The sequence below is a fragment of the Herpailurus yagouaroundi genome, unplaced genomic scaffold (assembly GCF_014898765.1).
Source record: "Herpailurus yagouaroundi ecotype Mexico unplaced genomic scaffold, PumYag 100, whole genome shotgun sequence".
Taxonomy (NCBI): domain Eukaryota; kingdom Metazoa; phylum Chordata; class Mammalia; order Carnivora; family Felidae; genus Herpailurus; species Herpailurus yagouaroundi.
This window is the reverse complement of record NW_024412391.1, coordinates 47441945-47467685: the sequence shown is the minus strand read 5'-3', so window position 1 is coordinate 47467685 and position 25741 is coordinate 47441945. Positions and strand designations below refer to the sequence as shown.

At 38.6% G+C, this 25741-nt stretch overlaps 1 protein-coding gene, 1 non-coding gene and 1 pseudogene across 4 annotated transcripts in view; 2 read left to right on the top strand and 1 right to left on the bottom strand.

Moving 5' to 3' along the window:
• IGF2BP3 (insulin like growth factor 2 mRNA binding protein 3) overlaps window positions 1-25741 on the bottom strand; it is a 153533-nt gene that overhangs the window by 91030 nt on the left and 36762 nt on the right. For 2 of the 3 annotated variants that reach the window (XM_040472436.1, XM_040472435.1), the window contains exon 3: window positions 14175-14223. The exons of the other annotated variant lie outside the window; for it this stretch is intronic. In XM_040472436.1, the coding sequence (XP_040328370.1) occupies window positions 14175-14223 (49 nt within the window). The remainder of the gene's footprint in view (window positions 1-14174; window positions 14224-25741) is intronic. 3 annotated transcript variants of the gene reach the window in all.
• On the top strand, window positions 17175-23183 carry LOC121028949 (small nuclear ribonucleoprotein F-like; annotated as a pseudogene).
• On the top strand, window positions 17363-17466 carry LOC121028992 (U6 spliceosomal RNA). Its single transcript, XR_005789520.1, has one exon. It is a non-coding gene; the product is annotated as a U6 spliceosomal RNA (small nuclear RNA).

The window sequence follows — 25741 nt, the reverse complement described above, 5'->3', positions numbered from 1 at the left end:
TCAGGCACTGTGCTGACAGCATGGAGCCTTCTTGGGTTTCTCTCTCTCTCCCTCTCTCTCTTTGCCCCTTCCTGCTCTCTCAAAATAAAGCATCATAGATCTAAGTGTAAAACTTTACCACAGGAGACAACATTCATAACCTGGATTAAAAAAAAATTTTTTTTTCAACGTTTATTTATTTTTGGGACAGAGAGAGACAGAGCATGAACAGGGGAGGGGCAGAGAGAGAGGGAGACACAGAATCAGAAACAGGCTCCAGGCTCTGAGCCATTAGCCCAGAGCCTGACGCGGGGCTCGAACTCACGGACCGCGAGATCGTGACCTGGCTGAAGTCGGACGCTTAACCGACTGCGCCACCCAGGCGCCCCCATAACCTGGATTTAGACAGAGTTTTAGACAAGACACCAAAAGTACTATCCATAAAAAGGTGGTGGTAAAAATCAATAAATTGAACTTCATTAAAAAGTTAAATTTTTTTGATGTAACAATGGTAAGAAAATGGACAATTAGTCACTAGGAGAAAATATCTGTAAATCACATTTGACTACGGATTTTTATCCATAACATATGAAAAACTCTGAAAACCCAATAAGATAGCAACCCAATAAACAGCTAAAGACTTAACCAGACACTTCAAAGAGAATACGTGGAAGGTAGGAAGCTCTAGGTTTAACATGGGGCTGGAACTCACGAACCCAAGATCAAGAGTCACATGCTCTACTCACTCAGCCAGCCAGGCACCCCTGATTACACTATAGTTTACATCATGGCTTTAACAGACCCAAATTCACATTTGATTCAGTTCCACTGCAGTCTGCTTAATTACCTTTATAAGCAGTGAAAACCTAAATATGGTAAATTAACATGGTAAATTACTTAAGTAAAAACTTAAAATTTTGCTTTGTTTAAACATATTTCTGTGTTTTCACCAAAAGTAATTAAAACAGAAAGCTGAGGAGAAGAGAATGCGAGGGGGAGAAGCTCTGTGGCATACCCTGATTTGCATCCTTTATAAGTAAACCACTAACAGTACAGAGAAAGCAAGAGGGGAAGAAAGGTTAGGAAGGGGAAGGGGCCCAAAGTGCTGTACAGGACACTGACATATGGCTTTTAACCACTTTCATCTCACCACAGATCATTTCTTTTGGCCTTTTTTCAACTCATGCTACCTGGTAATCTATTTGATTTATGAATGCTTTCTTCTAAATCACCTGAACACACCTCTAGAATAAATTACATGGTTACCATTACACTTCTTATTCGACCATTCATTCTTTGAAAAGTTTTGTGTCAAGCGATGCCAGGGACTGAAGACACGACAGTCTCCTGAGGCATAATAAGAAATATATTTGGGGGTGCCGGGGTGGCTCAGTCTGCTAAGCATCTGACTCTTGATTTCAGCTCAGGTCATGATCTCAGGGTAAGTGGGACCGAACCAACCCCTCATCGGACTGCGAGCATGGAGCCTGCTTGGGATTCTGTCTCTCCCCTCTCATGTGCACTCACCCCCTCTCTCAAGTAACTTAAAAAATACACACACACACACACACACACACACACACAATTTGGTCTTTGTCCCTGGTTCTTGACACAGAGTTTCTAAATCCCTTAGTGTTTCCTAAATGATACGAGTGATCAAAGTGTCTTTTGTTCTGATGAGGCAACTCTTGGTGTACTCCTAGATAGCTTTAGGATGGGGGTTGGTCACCACAGAGACCAAGGCATGATTGGGTTGTTACAACTTATAAGTCCCACTCCCCCAGTCACTGCAAAGAAGAGAAGTGCTCGAGACTGAATCATGGGCCTGAGTGATTAATTCAATCAAGCATGCCCATGTAATGAAGCCTCCATAAAAACCCCCCAAAAAATGGGTTCCGAGCACACCTGGAGAGAGCATGTTAGCTCTGCAACCCTTTCCCCCTATCTTGCCCTATGCATTTCTTCCATTTCTTGAGCTGTATCCTCTATAATAAACTGTTGATAGTAAGTGAAGTGCTTTCCTGAGTTCTGTGAGCCATTCTAGTGAATTATCAGGGTGAGGGAGGGCATGCCACTGTGATACCCTCCAAATTTGTCATCAGGCATAAGTGTAAACAACCTGGGCATCCCATTGCATCTGGCATCACAAGTGGAAGCTGTCCTTGGGGCGCCTGGGTGGCTCAGTCGGTTAAGCGTCCGACTTTGGCTCAGGTCATGATCTCCAGGTCCGTGATTTCGAGCCCCGCGTCGGGCTCTGTGCTGACTGCTCAGAGCCTGGAGCCTGTTTCAGATTCTGTCTCCCTCTCTCTCTGCCCCTCCCCCGTTCATGCTCTGTCTGTCTCAAAAATAAATAAACGTTAAAAAAAAAAAAAGAAGTGGAAGCTGTCCTATTAGACGAATCCCTTAACCTGGAGTTGTGGTACACTTCATTGGTATTGAAGAGTTAGGAGAAGTGGTATTGGAAGAGACACCATTTATTTGGTATAAGAAGTGTTCAAGTAATGATGACACATACCTCCTTCTCTCAGCATTATTCAGCTGACAACTTCTTTTTTATTTAAAAAAAAAATTTTTTTTCACTTTTTTTAAATTTATTTTTGAGACAGAGCATGAACGGGGGAGGGGCAGAGAGAGAGGGAGACACAGAATGGGAAGCAGGCTCCAGGCTCTGAGCCATCAGCCCAGAGCCTGACACGGGGTTCGAACTCACGGACTGCGAGATCGTGACCTGAGCTGAAGTCGGACGCTTAACCGACTGAGCCACCCAGGCACCCCAGCTGACAACTTCTTAGCTCACATTCAGGGTACCAACTAGCACAGAAAACAGCAAGGATATGGGTATTTTGAGGGCTCCTGAGGGTTTAGAACATAAAGATCTATCAATCCCATGCAAAAAGAAAAAAAGGTTATACTTTTTAAATAGGCTTTGTAAAAGTTACTTTGTTTATTTAGCTGTGTGGTCATAAAGCACTAAAGTTTGGATAACTCTTGCCTTATCTCCTACCCCTAGTAGTTAACTTCTTTTCCTCAGTCTTTATTCATAGGATCACACTTATTCCTAATCACCAAACTGAACTGTGAAGCAGTATGGTAATCATGTAGAAAGCTCTGCCTGAAACCCAAATAAATGAAAGAGATTTATTTACTAATTATTCCTTCTTGGATCTGCCAGGACTGCAAGTGAATAGTACTGAAACCAAAGACTCTCTTTACAACCTTTCCTGTTTACAACCATGAACGATCTGTTTGTGGCTGTTGGTAGTTTAATAGGACTGAAACAGAAAGACCAATTGTTTTCATCTGCAGAGTTTCAGGACTCATTTGCAGATTATGAAACTGAAAGAGCAACTTCACAACTTGGCACTAACACTGAATCCTAAAATTAGTGCTCAAGCACTTCTAAAGATAGCTTTAAAGCTTGATAACACAACGCAGGAGCCCTCATGGTCAGACCTCAGAGGGTGGCTGTACCTACATTCTGTTTTCTCCATTTATACATGGTAAGATGCTTTATAACGGTTGACTTAGGACTGGATCCTCTACAGGGTGGTGGCCATTGGTACAGGAAAGAACACCAAAGGAAGCATTGCGGGGTGGGAAGGGACAAGAGACTATGGACACTCAGTGTCCTATGGCCAGAAAGCAAAAGGGAGAGAGAACAAAGGTGACCACAAGACCAAGCCTTGAGCAGTATTAAAATTCACAGAGAAAGCCAAGAAATGATTTGAGAAGGAAAGAAACTCAGTTATAGACACCTTAAATTCAAAGCATATTCCAGGCCATGTTTGCTTCCAAGCAAGAAGCAAAGCAACAGGTAGAAACAAGTAGAATTTCTAAGAAAAAACAAGAGTAAATCACAGAGAAATGTTCACATTTAGGAATGGAAAAACATATGTCAGGGCACAGAAGAGTGGCTATAACTAAAACCTTCAGGGAAAGGAACTGAAAGCATAAATGTTATAAACAAAATGATCAATGAAGCAAAGGCCAGTGACTCTGGTCCCAAGAGGGGCATGATCATTCTGTGGTCTCTCAACACCACTTCCCAAGGAACCAGGCTCCTGAGAGAAAGGGATGATTCCAGACTGTGGAGCAGAAAACATACAAAATGAACCAGGGGTTCTTGAACCCCAAGTCAAGGAAGACTATTTAGATAGCATTGAAAGGACACTGGCATGGTCCCAAAGCATTTTCAAGTCTCTCGGGACTAGAATAATACGAGTGTCCATATGAATGAGTCCATAATTTTGAAACCCAAATATGTTTAAACCCATGAGCTCATAAAAAATTCATTGGTAAAAACAAAAATCCTCAGTGGTCACCAAGGCTCCCATATTTTATAAGAGAAAATAAATGGAAGAACTAAGTATTTTTCCTGTCTCTCTTATAGGGACTTTGTGTCAGGGTGATCAAAAAACTGATGACAAGTCTACAAAGGCATTCCAATAAATAAATGAAGCAACTGTAGAATTAAAATGTCACCATCCTATGACCACACAATAACGAATCTAAGCAACGATCAAATGGCATGTCATATCATAGAGACAGACATTATATACCTCCTAATGGAAGAATACATAACCACCTATTATTTCGTTTTGTCTAAAGAAAAAACTGAACTTACATCTAATCCAAGTCCATAAGGGTCAAAGGAACATCGTAAGGGATCACACACGGATGTGGTTCAGCAAAATACAAATGTGTAACTTTCTGCAGAGTAAGTCAACTTCCACAAATACACAACACCAAAAAAAGGGGAGAGGGAGGGTCTACTGATTAAATGTCTTAAAAAAGATCTTGTTTAGGGGCACCTGGGTGGCTTAGTCGGTTAAGCATCCAACCCTCGATTCTGGCTCAGGGCTCAATCTCGTGACTCACAAGTTTGAGTCCCACGCAGGGTGCTGCACTGACGGCAGAGCCTGCTTGAGATTTTCTGTCTCCCTCTCTGCCTGTTGGTCTCTCTCAAAAATAAACAAACATAAAAAAAAAAAAAGTCTTGCTTAGACCTTGATTCAAACAAACCTTTTAGAAATTGACATAATTAAATACAAATGATTAGATTTGTATCGGATATTACAGTTACTATAAATTTAGTATGTGAATTTTTAAGAGACTCTTATGGGTTAAAATGTGTATCCTCAAAACTCATATGATGAAGTCTTAACTCCCAGTACCTCAGACTGTAACCATATTTAGAGACCACATCTTTATAGAGATCAAGTTAAAATTAGGTCATTAGGGGACACCTGGCTGACTCAGTCAGTAGAGCATGTGACTCTTGATCTCCAGGGTCATGAGTTCATGCCCCACATTGGGCATAGAGCTTACTCAAAACGAAAAAGAACAAAAAAAATAATAATAATAATAATAATGAGGTCATTAGGGCGGATCCTAACCCAATAGAACTGGTGTAAAAGGAGAAATTTGGGGGCGTCTGGGTGGTTCAATCAGTTAAGTATCTGATTTTGGTTCAGGTCATGATCTCATGGTTTGTGAGTTTGAGGCCCATATCAGGCTCTGCATGGACAGTGCAGAACCTGCTTGGGATTTTCTCTCTCCTTCCCTCTCTGCCCGTCCCACTATCTCTCTCTCAAGATAAATAAATAAACTTTTTGAAAAAAGAGAAATTACTTGCACTACAAGGGATACAGTTATGCTGTTTCAAAGGGGCACACGCACCCCAATGTTTATAGCAGCACTATCGACAATAGCCAAAGTATGGAAAGAGCCCAAATGTCCATCAATGGATGAATGGATAAAGAAGATGTGGTGTGTACACACACACACACACACACACACACACACACACACACACACACACTGGAGTATTACTCAGCAATCAAAAAGAATGAAATCCTGCCATATGCAACTACACTGATGGAACTAGAGGGTATTATGCTAAGTGAAATTAGTCACAGAAAGACAAACAATATATGACTTCATTCATATGAGGACTTTAAGAGACCAAACAGATGAACATAAGGGAAGGGAAACAAAAATAATATAAAAACAGGGAGGGGGACAAAGCATAAGAGACTCTTAAATATGGAGAACAGACAGAGGGTTACTGGAGGGGTTGTGGGAGGGGGGATGGGCTAAATGGGTAAGGGGCACTAAGGAATCTACTCCTAAAATCATTGTTGCACTATATGCTAACTTGGACGTAAATTTAAAAAATAAAATAAAATAAAATAATAAATAAATAAATAAATGACAATCATGTCATTATTGAAAAAATAAATAAATAAAATACTAAAAAAGAGAAATTTGAACGCGGACATACCCACAGCGAAAATAGCACATGAAGATTGAAGTTTCACCACCACAAGCCAGGGAACTACTAGAAGAGAGAAGCCTTGAACAGATGCTTCCCTAACAGCACTCCCAAGAATACAAGTGCACTAACACCTTGTTAGACTTCTAGCCTCCAGAACTGTGACATTAAAAGTTTCTGTTAAGTCCCGCAATTTGTGGTTATTTTGTTACAGCAGCCCTAGTCAACTAATAGAGAGACATTATCTTTTGGAGATACATATTGTAGTATTTACTAAATGAAATCACATCATGTCTAGCTTCAAAATAATCTGGAAAAGGGTGAAGAGAGCAGAGCTATCAACAAAACAGGACTGGCTCACCATATATTAACAATGGCTGACACTGGGTATCAAGTCTGGGCATCAAAATTCTTTTAAAGCTCTCTAGATAATTCTAATGCACAGCTGAATTTGGGAACACAAGTCTAAGAATAAGTAAAATTGAGTCCAGTGAAGACTGTCCGTCCTAGCAGAGGAAATAGCACATACAAAGACCCTGAGGTCAGAAAACGTGGTGCCTTATCATACTAGCCTTTTTTTATTTTTGATATTGTTTAAATAAAGGTTTAATTTATTATTTAAATAAACCTTTAAATAAAGGTTTAAATAAAGGGCCTGGAAACCTTTGAGATAACCATCTCAGAAGATCCATGGAAGCACAGGACACAAGTTCAAGCAACATAGTGCACGGACATTTGTAAACACAGGGAGGTAGAACCTTGGGACCAGAAATACTTGCCTCAAATACTGTTCATATACAGGCAATAGGTTAACTCTGCCTGTATGCCTGTAACATTTCCCTGCGTGCCTCTCACACCAAGTCATTTCTAATGAGGCCAAGTCCAACCCATCCCAGAGCATTGATGCATAAAGAACGCCGCTGTCCACGGTTCTCTAAAAGTTTACCTGTAACTTCTTCAAATAAGCCGTTCAACCCCATTCATCACTCATTACCATATATTTCCTCCAAGCCTGGTAGAATCCTTTTTCTATTGAGTTCACTGTCACACTTTCAGAGGCATGCGGAAAGCAAATAAATGATGATAATTGTAAGAAAGAGAAACTTACCTTTTGGGGGAAGTGTTCTGTTTGAGTAACCTGATTAAGAGCAGAAACTCTACCACTTTCCAGTTGCGTGACCCTGGGCAAGTTACTTCACCTCTCTGTACCTCAGCTGCCTCATCTGTAAAGTGGGGACATGGGACTGTTGTGAAGATAAAACGGGTTAATTCAGCACCTACCACGTAAGTGTTCAATAAGTGTCAGCTATTTATAGGCTAGTGCTCAGAGTCAGGCTGTGGTGAAAAAAGATCACCTGTCTGTGTCAACGGTCTCCACTTGCCTCTTATGGTCCTTCAAAATTTGGTAGAGATCAACTAGCTCTAACAACTGTTCATACTAATTGTCATAGTGATTTTCAAACAGTCCCACAAAACTTCCCCAGGGGCCAAAGAGGGAACCAGCAGACAAGGTTCTATGCCAGCTTTGAAAAGCTCGGTCTTTATATCTGTACACCAGGATTCTGCCATACCATGGGCTTTGAAGAAAAGAGAAAAGCCTGAAAATCACCTACCAAGAGAACACTGCTTATCTACTACTACTTTATTTACAACGCTAAGATATCTGCTGCAAAAGCCAACATTTAAATGGGTTATTTGTAATAATCAACATCAACACCTCCTGTGACTTTTCCTTCAGTTCATGGCTAATGTCAACCCCACTGTGTCTAGAGAGGTATTTTTCTGTTTGAGTATCTTGTATTGTTAGCTTTTCATTGTCAATTATACTTAAATGCTTTGGTCTCATCCAATTTCTGCTCATCATTAATTCACGTATTCACCATGGACCAAACACCATCTGACCAGAGCACCAAACACACATCAGCACTTGGACATATGAAGATGAATCACAATTCCTTCTGCTAAACACATCCACCAGGGACTTTGCCTGACTGACTCCATCCAGGGCCTTGGCCTAAATCTCTTTACTTGGAAGTCATCCCACCTCCCTCCATCTCCAAGACAGTCTTCCAATTCTCAGGACACATTCATCCAAGGCTTACTATAAGGGCTCTTTTTGAACAATTTTAGGTAACTATGCTATAGTTTTGTTGTCTTCCTCCCAGACTAGATAACATGGCATCACTACTTTCTTGCTTACTTCTTTTTTTCTTTCTCAATGAAGACTCCTTTGGTTTCCCTTTTGCTAGAGCCTAGCTTAATATTGCTATTTCTACTTCCTAGTAGAACAGCCAAGGTGTCCTCCTGTAAATCATTCTTTCTTACTACATTCAGAGTCCATACGGAAAGAAAGTAACAGACTTCACTGAGATGTTACTAGCTTTACAAAGCTAATGGAAGCTAATCTTATGGAAATTTCTGACTCTACAACTTGCCTCCATTAAGCATTCTTCTAAGTGCAATGTGAATTTCTCCATTCTGTAGTACTTGCTTCAGCTCACAAAAGGTCCATTTTCTGAGGTTTCTACCTTGTTTATAGTAGAGTAGGTCTTTCATTGTGGTCTGAAATGCAGGCATCTCTCTAAAGCTTTAGCCCTTCTACCACACAACAGACACTACTAACATGAATGTAATTTATTCGAAGTTCTGCTACATCCTCCTACTATATCTTACTATTAACCCAACACTCCCCACCACCCAACTACAAAGGAATAAACTTCTTTTCATCATGAAGGAAGCCTATAAAGTTCTAACATTCCCTATTACCCTAGAAGTCAACTTTCCAAAGCTGGTCACTAGGAATGAGGCTCAAAACAAACTAGCCAAACAGTAGAGTGTTCTGTTAAGGCAGTGCTGTGGCCCTACAAAAGCAGAGCCTCCTAACATTTCTTACAAGCTACACTCACTTCCAAAAAATTGCTTCAAGCTCATATGAAGCACCACAAAGACCTCTGAAAGATAAAATTAAGAACTCTGCTTGGAGAAGAAAACCAAACAGTATTTTATGCTGCATATTCCAACTTACACCTTTGGTTTTTCATTTTTAGTATAATAGTTACTTGTTTTTCACGTCAAGAACCTGAGATCAACTCATAAATGTCAGAAGACTGGATGCAAATGCAGGATGCTTTTAGTTATAAAGAAACTCCCTTTAATCCCCTATGTTTAGCCTGCGAGACAGCTTCTGCTTCCTTTATTCAATCACACCAGACTACACACATGGCAAAAACAGACCTTACACTGTGGAAATCTCTTTAGTTTCTTCTCAAGATACTCATCTTCCCAGCTCAGTTAAGTCCAGGAAAAACTGGATATCCAATCCCTGAGGTAAAAGCCAGCATACATTCTGGATTTTCTACCAAGACTGTGATTTCAAAGTATGCAATCCTGCTAAGTATTTGTCAGACCACATACATATTCAAATCTTTGCCTTAGAAAATACAGTGTCTTCAGTCATGGCCAATGTCAGGGCATCGTCATGTACAACACCTCAGATGAAGACAACTAACTGTAGCTCAGACTGTTTTCCCAGACAGTAAACCAGTAACTCTGGGAACATCATTCTACTATTACTGCCCAACCCAAAAATGAGAACCTAACTCAACCTTTAAAACATTTCATTTACATAATTATTGAGTCTTACATTTCTTTCATAGAAGGTACTCCTTTTTGGAGTTCTGTGAGTACTTATTAGGAATTTTGATTATTTAGATTGGACAGTAGTAAGACAATGAAATTGGAAAAAATTCTCCTTGAAAAGTCCTTTCCTGAGGCTTTGGCAATTTTTTTTTTAAATGCAGAAAGACATTCTTTAAATTTAGGAAATGGGGCCCATCTGAGACATTGAGTAAGAAGAAACCGAGTGTTCTCAAAGGCTTTTAAAGTCCGGGGTTCTGCTGGGACTCGAACAATCCCACACCTCCATGCTGTTTGTCCAAGAAGGCATCCCCTCAAATCCTTAGCACTCATGTCCACGTCCCTCTGGGCATCTGAGGACCCAGGCCTGTAGGCCATCAGGACTCTTTGTAGATGTGGCCCTTCTAGCATTTTGGTCACACCAAAAATCTTCCAAGTATCTCAAGCAAGGGGATGGGAGGTGGAGAAACAAAATTTTCTTCTATTTCCCTTCTACTGCTACATTCCACATACTGGGGGGGAAAACAAAACCACCTAATTCTCCAGCAGTAGGTCCTTCACAAAGTTAGTTTCCTCATATTTTTATCTGCCAAAAACACTTAAGCAGTCAAACAGTTGGCCAATCCAGGGCCCCTAAGTGCTTTATCATTAACCATAACTACATAGTTAGAAACCATTTAACCTCTGCCTGGCATACCCAGGATGCAAGATGCACTATACAGAGAACTTGAAAGGAATCCCCTTCTGATCATTCAGTATATGGCAATATAAAGAAAAAATAAACAATACACGAACACAAATATTAAAAAAAGTCATAATGGAATAAAATAATTAACGATCCAGCAACGGATTTAATAAAATGCCACAGAGCATCACATCCAGTGTTTCTACCAAGGTCCCAGATTCTGTCACCTCTGCAGTAACCTCACAGGAAATGGCTTACAACAGGACTGGCAGAACAGGGGTGGAATTTCACTTGTGGGTTAGAACTCTGGCTGGATATTAAGCTCTTGGTTCCAGGTCCATCTTTCAACGTTTCAATGCTGAGCTTAGGACTCTGCACTCTTTAAAAGCACTCCTTTTGGGCACCCAGGTGGCTCAGTTGGTTGAGTGTCCAGCTTCAGCTCAGGTCATGATCTTAGTTTGTGGGTTCGAGCCCTGTGTCAGGCTTTGTGCTGACAGCTCAGAGCCTGGAGTCTGCTTTGGATTCTGTGTCTCCCTCTCTCTCTGCTCCTCTCCCGCTCACACACACACTCTCTCTCTCTCTCAAAAATAAACAAACATTAAAAAAAATTAAAAACAAATAAAAACAAAAGCACTCCTTTGCCTATGGTTCTGTTAGCTTCACAGACTGGAAGACAATGGAGGAGATAAGACAGGCTCTTCCCCCATTTGTCAGCAGTTCGTATCAGCAGTGGGTTTCAGTCTCTAAATGCCATGGGCACTCCTAAAACCAGCTTTCTCACCTCCCTTCTTTCTCCCCTATGCCAGGGAGCAGCTACAACCCTTGTTCACAGTCTCAACTACTCAGGGCTCTCTTTCCAAGTTACGAAGATCTAATCATCTCAACTTCTTGCTTCGACACCTCAGCCTTCAGGATGGTAACTACTCCCTGCAGCCACCGCCTCTGGATCCTCTTTTTTTCCTTGCAGTCTTTCTTCCAGCACCTGTGTAATTCTTTACATTAAATTTCCCCTGATGAAATACCTAGCGTTTGCTGGCTCCAGCCTGGACCTGACCGAGATAAGCACCAGAACTCAAGGTTAAGAGGAGGTGAATTTGTTGTTCATTTCCTAAGCTAAAACGTAGTGTGCATTTACACATATCAAGCACTTTTTAAGGGCTTTAGTGTACATCAACCTATAAAGGTTTACAGCAACCCAATGAGGTGGCTACTATCCTCATCCTGATGTTAGAAATTAGGAAAATGAGGCTCAGAAAAACCTGCTCAGAGATCACACAACTATAAAGTAGTGAAGCTAGGATACAATTCCAAGTCTGACCCCAAAGGCCACCTACAAAAAAAACTAAGGCTTTTCTAAATACTTCACACTGCTTGAAGGGACTCTTTACATGATTCACCAATCACTTAATTCTAAGTATACACTTGCTTTTTTGTTATCCTTTTAAGACTTATTCCTTACCAGTTGCCTTCCGTTTTAACATGCCATTGTTTGACTAGTAGAACAGTATCTTTTGTCCTGTGGAATGTCTCACATTCCGGGCTTGACTAGTTGTTTCTTCGTGGCATCATTTAAAGTTGTGCCTCTATCCTCTCTAGTTTTAGTAATTCAAAGTTAGACTGAAATTGAATACAGTCAAATCTCTATTTTTTAGACAAGAATATTTCACCCGTGTTTCTGTGTATTTGCTATTTCATCAAATCAGGAAGTACGCAACATCTGTCCATTCCATTATCAGTGAAACTAAGATTAATGAGTGGATTCAAAGTTTAACCCCTCCATTATAAAGGCAATCTGGACTTTTAAATCCAAAATTATCACTGCCTACAATAAGGCTTTGGCACAAGACAGACACCATACTCAGTATGTACAAATAAAACGTTATAAAAAGTGACTCATCTCAAAAAGGAAGTAACAGATGGTGTTCATTCAAGTCTTCAAGGAAAGGAAACATCACAATAACTCATTATATTCCTCACCAAATTGGTTTTATCAGTATTTCAAACATTTTTTAAAAATGTAAGAGGTCAAAAGTCAAGAGTTTCAAAGTCTACTTCCAAGCTTACAATTTAGTATTCATTCCTACTTAATTCTTTGAATCCTGTGCCCATATTTATCCATCTGAAAATGGAGTTAACATCTCCAATTTCACCTTACCTCAAAAGATTAGTGGGAGGATAAAATGAAATATAAAAGAAAAAGTTGTACATGGCAAATAAAGATTTATTCTCATAAATTAAATTTTATCCAGAATGAGAAATAATACAGTAAACTAAAAGCTTGAGAAGCCACCAAAAATACAATAAAGTAAATGCTTCAGAAGTCACTGTAATCCAAATTTGAAGAGATCTTATGAATGAACTGCCACTTGCCTACAGCTGATGTGCTAGTACGCCAATATTCACTCACTTAAAATTGACGACTACCATTTTGACAATTTCATTGAAAGCTACACTAGATTTAGTTCTCAAACAGAAACTCCTATTTAACATGGCCCATGTTAAAATAAGGGGATCCAATCAGTAATCTTGATTACCATGACACTTGATTTGGGTACCCATGCTCCAAGCTACTCAAGTTCCTAAACCAATGTTAATCTAAAACAGGAAAATCCATTAGGTTTAATCTTAAAAATCACTGTTTCCATCTACAAAAATATACTTTCTATACATTATATAAGTTGGAAAATATTCAGTATATATCAAAGAACCACCTCTTCCAGCAAAGTTTAAACCCAATTATATTGTTCTGAAAATAAATGCTGTATAAAATATCATGAGCATAAATGATTTGTTACCAACTGAGACATTGGACGAATCATACCTCAGACCAACACACCTTAATTGACCATAAAAGAAACCTTTCAACCATCCTTTGCATTTTGGTGAAGGTTCTGATTTAGTGACTGACTCATCAAATGTCATTTCAGAAAACTAATATGAAACACACAAAGCTAGTTACTCTTTGTTTTTATATTAAAAATACATGCAAGCTGAGGAGTTTTCCCTGCACCATCTCTCCCAAATAAATTTTAAGAACTTTCAGGTTCCATCATCGGCAAGAGTCAAAAGACATTTTATTTCTTCAACCACTGATATCTCAAATTCTCACCATGACGTCATTATTATCCTTTGGAAATTACGGACACTGGCTATTCAACTGTGCTAAATGGTTTGTTTATACAGTTACTACAGTGCCACCATCTGAGCAAAAGAAAGCTGAGCTCACATTTTAAAATAAAGTATAAAGAGCAGATAGGTGTCTTTAAAAAATGTGCCAAGGAGGGAAGTTCATATTTAAATATAACTGGTGAACTCATCAGAAAGATCCCAAACAAGATTCTGTTAGGATGGGACTGAATGAGGAAAACTACCCCATTAAAGTATATCAAAGAGCAGATTTTTTTTTTATTTTAATGAGCAGATTTTTAAGAGAGACACTATGCTCCTGCAGAGAAAAGCCCACAGCAAGACATACACAAGAGAGAAGAATTTTGTGTTTTAGCACAACCCAGAGTTGAGGGAACGAGAAAAACCCTTCGAAAAACTAAAAACAATAAGCTTAAATACAGAAATCTTAACTTTAAATATAGAAATTCTTACCTCCCACTGTAAGTGAGGCGGAATATTCCTTATCTGAAGTTTCCGGATCCTGCAGAAGAATTAAAATGTTTTATAAAAGAAAAAAGAGTATGAAAGCCAAAGACATTAATAGCCACCATGGATGCTTTAAAATATTTACATTAACTACAAGGCAATACGCAGTAAGAAAATACAACCAAAGAAGGAAAAAGGAGACAAAGTTAATCACAGGATGCATACTGAGACCATTTGGAGATCCAGCAGCATTGGATTATTACAGCTTATTTTAAAAGCCACACTGGGGCGCCTGGGTGGCTCAGTCGGTTTCCAACTTCAACTCAGGTCATGATCTCACAGTTGGGCAGTTCAAGCCCGGCATTATGCTCTGTGCTGACAGCTCGGGAGCCTGGAGCCTGCTTCAGATTCTGTCTCCCTTTCTCTCTGCCCCTCCCCTGCTTGTGCTCACTCTCTCTCTCTCAAGAATAAATAAACATTAAAATTTTTTTTAATTTATGGGGCCGTACTACAAATGTTCTTAATCTGAGATCACAGCCAAGGGGACCATAGACAGATTTGGGACATCTGGATGGGTGGAGGGGGAGTAAAAACCACTGATTTATTTTTTCACTATCCCCTACATGAAATTTAGCACTCCTTTAATTATGAATGTTGGCATGTAAGTTTAGTAGAATCACACTACTTGTAATTTTGACATGAACATCAGATATTTTTGTATCACTGTAACTTGTTGCAGACCTTTATCATCTATCTACACCCATTACTGTGAAACTTAGACATGTTGCTAGAACTTACTATGTTAAGTACATAATGTAACTATGAGTTTTAACATTTTACTAAATGTATTTCAAAATAATTAACTTCCTATCATCCTATGTATTTTATGCCTTGAAAAACATCCTAAGATATCCCTAACTTTCAGGCTACCAAAGGACTCCATGGTACAAAAAAAACATTAAAATCCTGACCTTACCACTGTATGTTAACTAACTCAAAATAAGAACTTAAGGAAAAAGTCGTTTGAATTTTCTAGCTAGTAGTTATATAAAAGATCTTAAATGAAATATGCATTTAGCTAGGTATTACTTTTTGATTATACTTAAATTGATGGTTTCTATTGTCATTGCATAATACTCAAAAATATATTTAAAGATTTCTGCCTTCATCAAGTTTATGGACTTTGTTAGGCCTAAAACCTTTCCAAGTGAGGTTATTTTGGCTGCCATTTGGAAATGTGCATCATGTCTTTATTCATCAAAAATGCTGTCAATTTGTCTCCTTACCTACTCAAACTTGCTATTAGAGTTATTTAGCATTCTTTATATTCACTTGTTATATATACAAAATATTACTATATGGTTTTGCTGACACCTAACACAATTGTAAATGTCTCAGCATCTTACATATATGAATCTTTGTGTTGTCCATTAAACTCTTTGGTATTATATGTATGTAAATCGTTTGGATACTGCTTAACTCATTGCATGTGTAATTATTATTAACCACTCTGATTCATTAAATTTTCTTATCGCAATACCAAAAAAAAAAAAAAAGGCCTCAGTTCACATGCCCACATATGTAAATATGTAGGTCACATAATATTGATTATATACAATATTTACTGTAATGTATATATCCTCTCTTCTTCTACCCTTTTTTAAATGTTGTCAGAGGGAGGAAGGGAGGAAGAGATATCAATTATGTGAGATTGTACCATAGGTGCCACACACAAAATCACCTCCTTAGAAGGGAAAGGAATTTATAGTCAACTAGGTATTAAAAAAAAAAAAAGAAAAAAGAAAAAGAAAAAGTTTAGCAACTGGGCTTAACATATCAAGTGAAATAATTAAATTACTTAACTTCTAAAATTAGAAGTTTCCTTCCTGGTCAAATAACCCACTTATTTTGAAGTACCACAGCAAACCACAAGATCAGATTCATAACCTAGTCCTTTGTCTCTGCATTCCCCTCAAAGCACGAGAACAAACACCAGATACCACCTATCCCTTAGGGAACTATAAACAACATGTAAGTTAACCCAACTCAGGTACATCCTGTTTGTAAACTAAGGAAGAAGAAAAAGCAGTTTTAAATTATTTTTATGGGACCGTAAAGCAAAGCACAATCATCAGGGACAATACACCATAGAGATGGTAAGACAGCAGGTCAATTTAAGAGAAAAAAATTTCAACTACCACCTTAGTCTCAGAATTTACACATGAAATGCTAAGCCTAGGATTTCTTTCATAGTAACTCATGTGCTATTAATTGTTAAAGCTGCAAGACACATGCGCTCTCTCTGCTTCTGTATATATAAATTTATATTTCCCATAAAAGCCTTTAAGAATATACTCTACTAAGATGTGTAATACACAGATTACACAATTGCTATATATTGCTGTAGGGAGCAGAAATATTACTCAACATTATGTAATTATTTATCCTGAGTAACCAAGGAAGTTAAGATTTACTACACACATCCAACTACACATATGCAAGTACTAAGTTTTATTCAAGCACCTGACAGAATTAGCAGCACAGTTTTAAGTAACTAAGTATTCATCCCCATTGGACTCTTTTGTGGGTATACGTATTACCGAAAATTTTCTCCACAAGTACACCTGTAAGTGTACATACAGAGTTTAGGTCAACTAGCAGGTAATTATTCTTATCACAAAAACAAGTATCTACTTCACAGGGCTCCCAAGAAATTCTGTGAATAGAATACCATCTTTCATATATTAGAAGTAATCCGTTAGCCATGTTTTCTCAACGCATTGTTCAAAATGTATATCCAACATCCATTTACTTATTGGTAGTTACTCCAAAATAATTCTTTTTCCTAAACGGCTGTCTAGTTTCCATTATCGGATTCTCTCAAGTTTCATTTTAGACAAACATCAGGATTATTTTCATATAGTTACTGTTCTCACATCTAGAGTTGTTCTTTCCCACTTAGTAACTTATTTAAAACTCTGCAGTTTCTCCTCTGCTCCTAACCCCATGCTCCCTTCTTACCAGTTTAAGAGTCAAAAGGCTCAAGATTACAAGCGTCCCAGCAAAGGTATGAATTCTCACCATCCAGCACAAAAAAACAAACTTCTGACCTGGGAAGTACTTGAGAAAATCCATCCCACCCCACTGTACTTATCAGGTCGGCTGTACACAAAGCCCCATCACTTGCGTGATCCATGCTCCCTTCGGCAGCACATACACTAAAACTGAAACAATAGAGCAATTAGCATGTCCCCTGCATAAGAATGACATGCAAATTCATGAAGCATTCCACATTTTTTATATGTAAATTTGCTATATATAAGTTTTCCAAGTGATTTTTCTTTTCTTCCCCCCCACCTCAGTATTAGGTTTTCCCCCCTATTAATACAAGTAAATCCAGAGGGCACCTGGCTAGCTCAGTTGGTAGGGCATGCAACTCTTTATCTCAGTCGTGACTCTGAGCCCCACATTGTATGTAGAGATCACTTTAAACCAACAAATAAATAAAACAAGTTTAGATTTTATGAAAAAATAATATAAGTAAATCAAGTTCATTCATTTTTTGGTTTTTTTAATGTTTATTTTTGAGAGTGAGAGACACAGAATGTGAGCAGCCAAGGGGCAGAGAGAGAGGAAGACACAGAATGCGAAGCATTCTGTCAGTGCAGAGCCCGAAGCAGGGCTCAAACTCACAAACCAAGAGATCCTGACCTGAGCTGAAGTCAGACGCTTAACCGACTGAGCCACCCAGGGGCCCTGTCAAGTTCATCCATTTAAAAAAGAAAAAAAAAAGAAAAAAAAATACTATCACTTGCTTCACTCATCTCCCATCCCAGCTTTTAACATTAGGTTATATTCAGGTTTGATCCTAAATAGTTCAGAGTCAAGAAAATAGATATTGATACATATCTACCGTATGATTACCTAATCATTAAAGTTCAGTTTAACTATCAGGAAGCAAATTAAGTTGGTGTTCTACCTCCACCTGACATACACCTGAAAAACAATAGGAAACACACACTTTGAGAACAGAGACCAATTAGAGCATCTCATTCTCAGAAACTGAACCGTGCTTGGCACCTGAGAAGCAATCAACTGATAAACAATCAACTGATACTTAAATCTATATAAATATAGATTACAGAATTTATTATCATCTATAAAGGGGAAGAAAAACACAAGAATTCACAGCTCTAACCAGAAACTACTAGCATTTCCAATGATTTTCTTACACCTCATAAGGAGAGAGAAAAACCGGAACATTTAATCAACTATTGTTTAAAAAAAAAAAGCCTTAACAATTTATTTTATCATATAGAATTTAAAGGTTTCCCCCCACAAGGAAAAATGAGGTAAAGTTTAAGTTCTCAGATAACAGATAAAAATCTTCAAAAACGCTTACTGTGCTTGAAATATTAGTTATAATGACAATTCAATACTCTTTACTAGGAAAAAATACTATTAGAAGCAAGTTTAATTACAGAATAAAGGAGCAACAGAGAAGCTCCCATAGATTCCAAAGAGCATCTTCAAGATCTTTAGTAATCAATGCAACTGATTTAAACTGATTTTGTAACAATTTTCAAAATTACATAAAACTAGAAAAATATCAACCTCCATATGCCATACCAGGTTCATTTATTAAGTACCATCACCTTATCTTGTTTATCTATAACTCAAACCAGTACCAGCCAAGTTCCACTTACATGGCCTGTCATGCAGAAGTACATCAGTAAACAGCTATAAAAGGACTTTTGTTTAAAAATAACCATAGAGGTGTCGTGATGACTCAGTCCATTAAGCTTCTGACTTCAGCTCAGGTCATGATCTCAGTTTGCGAGTTCAAGCCCTGCATATGGCTCTGTGCGGACAGCTCAGAGCCTGGAGTCAGCTTCAGATTCTGTTTCTCCCTCTTTTTCCCTCTGCCTCTCTCATGAAAGCATGTGCATGCTTTCAAAATAAATAAAACATTTAAAAAATTTAAATAACTATAAAACTGGCTGACTTGAGGCGCCTGGGTGGCACAGTCGGTTAAGCATCCGACTTCAGCCAGGTCACGATCTCGCGGTCCGTGAGTTCGAGCCCCACGTCGGGCTCTGGGCTGGTGGCTCGGAGCCTGGAGCCTGTTTCCGATTCTGTGTCTCCCTCTCTCTCTGCCCCTCCCCCGTTCATGCTCTGTCTCTCTCTGTCCCAAAAATAAATAAAAACGTTGAAAAAAAAAAAAAACTGGCTGACTCAGTCTGTAGAGCACACAACTCTTGATCTTGGGATTTTTAAGTTCAAGCCCCATATGGAGTGTAGAAATTACTTAAAAATAAAATCTTTAAGGATGGCTGGGTGGCTAAGTCACGCAACTCTTCATTTTGGGGTTTTAAGTAGGAGTATAGAGATTGCTTAAAAATAAAACATTTAAAACTTAAAAAAAAAAACTATAAAGCCATCACTGCTCCTCAAAGTGTTTAACAAAAATTCCTTGATATCATATATCCACTCTACTTCCAGTTGTTTAATAAATATCTTTGTACAGCTGGCTTATTCGTATCAGGATTCTGATGAGAGTTAAGGGGTGCATGGCTAGATTAGTTGGTACAGCATGTGATTCACGAACGTAGGGTTCTGAGTTCAAGCCCCACACTGGGTGTGGAGCTTGGGAGGGGAGGGGAAGGAAAGAAAAGATCCCAACCAGATGTACATATGTGCAGAGTTCTTTTTGCCATTTACTTGACAGGTCATAAATCCTGCATGATTACTCATTCTGAATTTCATCCACTGTATCCCTTTCATGTCGTTTTCAGTAATTGTTTAGTATGTTGAATTTCATATACAATGATATGTAATATTTTTATATTATAAAGCATAAAACATCTAGGAACACAACCACCCAAATAATTAGAACAAGACAATTGAAGCTACCCACGCTTCTCTCCCACTCCAAATACCTGCCTCCTGGAATGTACTCATTGCACCAAATTTGTCATTCTTATACCTTTTATTTATGAATATTCATCTCTCTTTTAAAATGATTAAGTAGGCAAAATACTATTATCAATCCTTAAAAATGAACAAAAATTTAATATTAAATATCTAGTCACAGTTCTACAATTTAAAAAAATTAAATTTGTTCAATCAGTATCCCAAAAGAGCTATACACTGCATTTGGCTGATTATGATTCTAGTCTCATAACCCATGTTTCCTTTTTTTTTCCCCCTTGCAACTTATTTGGGGGAGAAAAAACCCAAATCCTGTCATTTGTCCTATAGATTCTTCACTGCGTGGATTTTGCTAATTACACCCCCATGGTGCTGTTTAGTATTCTCCTCTGTCCCCTGTAAATGTAGTAATTAGATCTGAAGATTCAATTTGTTTTTTGTTGTTGTTTGTTTGGGGAGATACAATAATTTACCACAAGTAGTGTTTTATACTTCCACAAGGAGATGTGTTATCTCTAGCTGTCTTTCTGTGATGCTGCAATCATGAATGATCACTACCTAAATCCATTATTTCATTCAAGGTTGAAACTAACTTTCTCATTTTATCATGGCTTCTGTATTTTTTTTTTTTTTTTTAAGCTTGAGTTCTTCTATTAAGAACAACTTTCTCAGGTGCCTGAGTGGTTCACGTGTTAAGCATGACTTCGCTCAGGTCATGATCTCATGGTTCATGAGTTTGAGCCCACTGGGTGAGCTCCCACTTCGGGTAGAACTCAAGCCCCATTTCGCTCATGCGTGCTCGCTCTCTCTCTCTCTCTCTCTCTCCCTCTGCCCCTCCAGGGATTAACTTGTGCCCTCTCTCAAAAATAAAATGAATGAATAAATAAATGAACCGATCCATCAGTATTAAAAACAAAACAAAAACTTTCTCTTAGGGTGCCTGGGTGGCTCAGTCACTTAAACATCTGACTTCAGCTCAGGTTATCAGGTTATAATCTCACAGTTCATGAGTTTAAGCCCCACATCGGGTCCTCTGGTGTCAGCGCAGAGCCCATTTCCAATCCTCTTTCCTTCTCTCCCCCTCTCCCCCAAATAAGTAACAACATTAAAAAAAACCAAAAACCTAGCGTTATTTAAAAACAAAAAAAACACTTTCTCTTGTCAAATATTTGGAACTCTGAAGCACAGTAGGTACAGTGAAGACAGGATAAGTAATTGATTATTTCCCTTCTGCAGCGGATGGTTTTGTGCCTCTTAGCACAACCCCTCACTCGGGTCTGATTTCATCCACAGCTGTGGCAGACAGGGCCTAGGTACAGTGAGGTTTGCTCTGCCTCCTTCCACCCCTAAGCACACACTCAGACATCTCTGTTTTACTTCAGGGCTTTCTCCAACGCCTCAGAAGAGTAGAAGAGCAGCCTAGAAGCAAAGGAGATGAAACCCTCAAAACAATACACAGTTTACAAGAGAAGGGTACTAGCCAGGACATAAATGCCTCTCTTCATCTGCAAGGCATTCTGTACATTTCTCTAAGGTACCATTTCGTTTCAGCAATTTCATTAAAGCACCTTTCGTTAAAGCACTTTTTGTTCCAAAATAAATCAGCTTCATGAAAATCCTCATCTCCATCTCTTCTTTCAGCAGTTCAAAGGCATTGTTATTTCACAATTGTATTTTCAGAATAAGGAATTGGCGTTCTGGCATTGTCCAAAGAGGACCAAATGTTTACTTCTTTTCAGTATCATAAATTCACAGTCATAGATATTTTGAGTGTATCAATCTAATGCATTAATTCCTTTTGATGCTCCAAATACCTCATCTTTAGTCAGTCAATGCAAGCTTCTTCATATGGACTCCTGCATCTTGTGACAGGACTCCAATAACCTAGGAGAACTCCTTTGCTTTCTGTTACAACAGAACAATCCAGGTTCAGCCGGCACAGTTCCTAGCCCCATCTGCAATCAGCTTTTTCTACATAAAGTGCTAGTCATTTTTAATCAGAAATAATACACTGAGACACAATCTAGTCACTAGAGTGTTCATTATTATTGGGTTGGTCATTACTCCTAGGCCACAGCTGGAAAATATATACATTTTGTGTGAAAGAGAAATAAACCATGTGTTCATGCTGATTACTTTCAATTCAAATTTTAGATTACTAGGTTGTTGCCAAGTGTCTTTGATATTTGCATCTTTTCTTCCACTGTAAGGTCTGACAGCAGGTAAGAAAGTAAACAAGAGGGGCCTAGATGGCTCAGTTGGTTAAGTGTACCACTTTTGATTTCGGCTCACATTACCATCTGACAGTTTGTGAGTTCAAGCTCCACCTTTGGCTCCAAGCTGACAGCAGGAAGCCTGCTTGGGATTATCTTTCTCCCTCTCTCTGCTCCCCCCACCCCCCAATTGCTCACCTGCTCTTTCAAAATAAATAAATAAACTAAAAAAAGAATTTAAACAAGAAAACGCTTCATGTCTGTTATGGACAGAATACTTTTGTTCCTGCACCTCCCACCTCCCAAAATTCCTATGTTGCAGCCATAATCTCCCTTGTAATGGTACTACGTACGAAAGGGGCCTTTGAAAAGTACTAGAATGTAGATGAGGTCATGAGGGTGAAGCCTCCATAATACAAGTATGATTTTTTTTTTTTTTTAAGAATTTATTTATTGAAGCTCCGTGATTCGCACCCAACCATAGCTACTCCAGTCATGAGGGACAGACAACAGCTGGATCGGCGGCGAGTGGCCCACAGCATTTGCTTATAGTAGCGATGAGTTTGCCCTCGACCCCAAACATTTCCTGAATGGATTAACAGGAAGGCCGGTAATGGGGAAACTTAAGGGGGAATGGAGTACAAAGGCTACCTTGGTATCTGTAGATGGCTATATGAACATGCAGCTTGCAAACACAGAAGAACACATAGATGGAGTATTGTCTGGACATTTGGGTGAAGTTTTTTAAGTCCTTTATATCAGGGGTGTTGAAGAAGAGGAAGAAGATGGGGAAATGAGAGAATAGCATCTTTTGTGGGGAATTTTTTATATTTCTAGACAACAAACTTTTTCAAAAAAAAAAAAAAAAAAACTTATTTTTTAAGTAATCTCTTCCCCCAGTGCAGGGCTCACACTCACAACCCCGAGGTCAAACTCACAATCCCGAGATCAAGAGTCACATGCTCTTCTGACTGAGCCAGCTGGACACCCAGGATTGCGATCTCTGCAAAAAGAAAGACCAGGGGTCTCTCCACCGGCACATGCTGAGGAGAGGCCATGTGAGCCACAGCAAGGAGGTATCTCTCTACAGGCCAGGAAAAGCAGACCCTTATCAAGAACAGAAAGAACTGCCTGCACTTTGAGGGTTTTCCCAGGCTCTAGAACTGTGATGAATAAATGTCTATTGTTTAAGCCCCGCGGTCTGTGGTATTTTGTTATAGCAGTACACACTGCTTATGACAGTGTCTGCGTTCAACCCTCACAGCATTTTATCGATTAGGAAACAACAGCTTAAGTTTAACTTGTCCAAACACACACTGCTGGGGTCAGAATACACCTCTGGGCATTCTAGCTCCAGAGCCTATCCCCTTAATTACACTATATTCTATTTTATTGATTTCACTTATAATCCAACCAATAATGTAACCATATCAAATGACTTCAGAAAAATTACGGGCTGTAATTTTTGTTAAACCCTAAAGGTCAAGTATAGGTTAATCCTACACAAAACTTTCACTTTTCCCTACAGCTTTAAACCATATGATGATCATTTACATATCAAGACTCAATACTGACATTAAAAGGACAAGGTTACATATTAATAACAAGAAAGGAAGGCAACAATGCTGAAAACTTGGCTAACTCAACTGCCCAGGACAACTGTATACACACGCCATCAGGCACTTCACTTCTGAAGCCAGTCATTTCACAATAAGTACCAATGCAAGAAACAAAAATGTATTAAGGCTTGCAACCTTCTGTCCAAACTACCTACAGATCCTGAATGTGTATTTTCTTCATCTTATTTCTTCCAAAAGGCTCTGTCACACCCCTTTCCATCAATACTTACACAAATCAAGGGAATCACTAAATTCCCACTTCATAAGGAGACTCAGGCTCTCATCACAATCTAAGGGGCTAATACCAGCAGAAGGCAGGAAGAGAAAACCAAGTCTTAACAGGTTTCTCTTTGCCTTGTTCTCTTATTCAAACAAGTGGGACACATCGTCCACATTTGGACATTTTTAAGCCTCTTAAATCCACCACTTGGAGGCACTCTGTACTAGCTCAGATTTTCATTCCAGTTGTGCCCAACCAATTCAATCTATATGTAAAAAGCAGTTTTACTCAGCCAAAATCAAAACTGCTAATTACCTGTATTAATAGTATTCAATATTTACATACAAGTATCTCCTTTTTTATTTTATACAGTTAAGAATTTTAAGTAGCTCTTTAAAAGGTCAACCTCAATTTTTAAAAAGTTTAATATACCTTGCTGATGCAAAGGGGCAACTGGCATAAATAACCCTGACTCATCACTGACTTGGTCATCTCTTATCAAAGTCTCTGACTAGAGATGTAGCCTCTAACTCAAGTATTCTCTTTTTTGTTGTTGTTATTTCCTTATATAAAGCTGTAACATGCTCAAAGACCTTAAACTTGTAAATAGAGAAAACTACAAAGAACCCAGAGATCCAGGTAAAAGGGATCATTACACACTCTGGCTGGTAGAATCATGGGCAGTTTTCAAATTTTGATTTTGTTTTATAAAATAAACCTTACTAATTGTTATGGGGGAATCAGCCTTATTTCCAACCTGTAGTATAACATAAAATGAAGCAAGAGAAACCAGTTCTAGATTCCAACAGTTCTAACTAATGTTGTAATACCAGTTTTCTCTTTCCCAAACATTTTACAGTCTAGCAAAAGAAATCAGACATTTTAGGACAGTCTTAAAAAATGGTCAGTAGAAACAGGAAGGAGGGAGCAACATGGAGATTTAGGGGTAAATCAGGTACATCTCAGGTAAAGAATTTCTGTGAAAGGGCTCTATAATGGTCGTGGAGCCTATTTAAAAAAAGAAAAAAAATAATTTGTTAAAAATTGAATTCACTTACGGAATTGACAGAAGGTCACAAGTACTGTAAAGAAAAACATATTTGCTCCAACAGTTAAAGAGGATGCCAGATCCTAGTGAACTGAATACTGGATGGGAGAAAGGAAAATAAGACAAAGTATGTTGTCCCCTCAACTATAAAGGTAAAAAGATATGATTCCAAGTGCGGTCTAAGGATCAATTACGTTAGACCCAGGAGGGCTTTCTTAAAGATTTCAGGACCCCAATGAAGACCTCCTAAATCAGATTCTCTGGGGACCACTGATAATCTACTGATATCAGTAGGGAGCAAGTTCCAGGAGGGCAAAATTATTTCCATCTTACTCACTGTTGTATGTTCAAGTGCTTAGCAAATTGCCTGGCTCATAATTTGCAATTTACTCAACATTGCTCAAACAAGGAATAAGCAAAAATTCTTTTTTGCGTAAAGTTTATTATTTTGAGAGAGAATGCACACACATGTGAGGGGGAGAGAGTGTGCATGAGAGAGAAGAGAAGAGAAGAGAAGAGAAGAGAAGAGAAGAGAAGAGAAG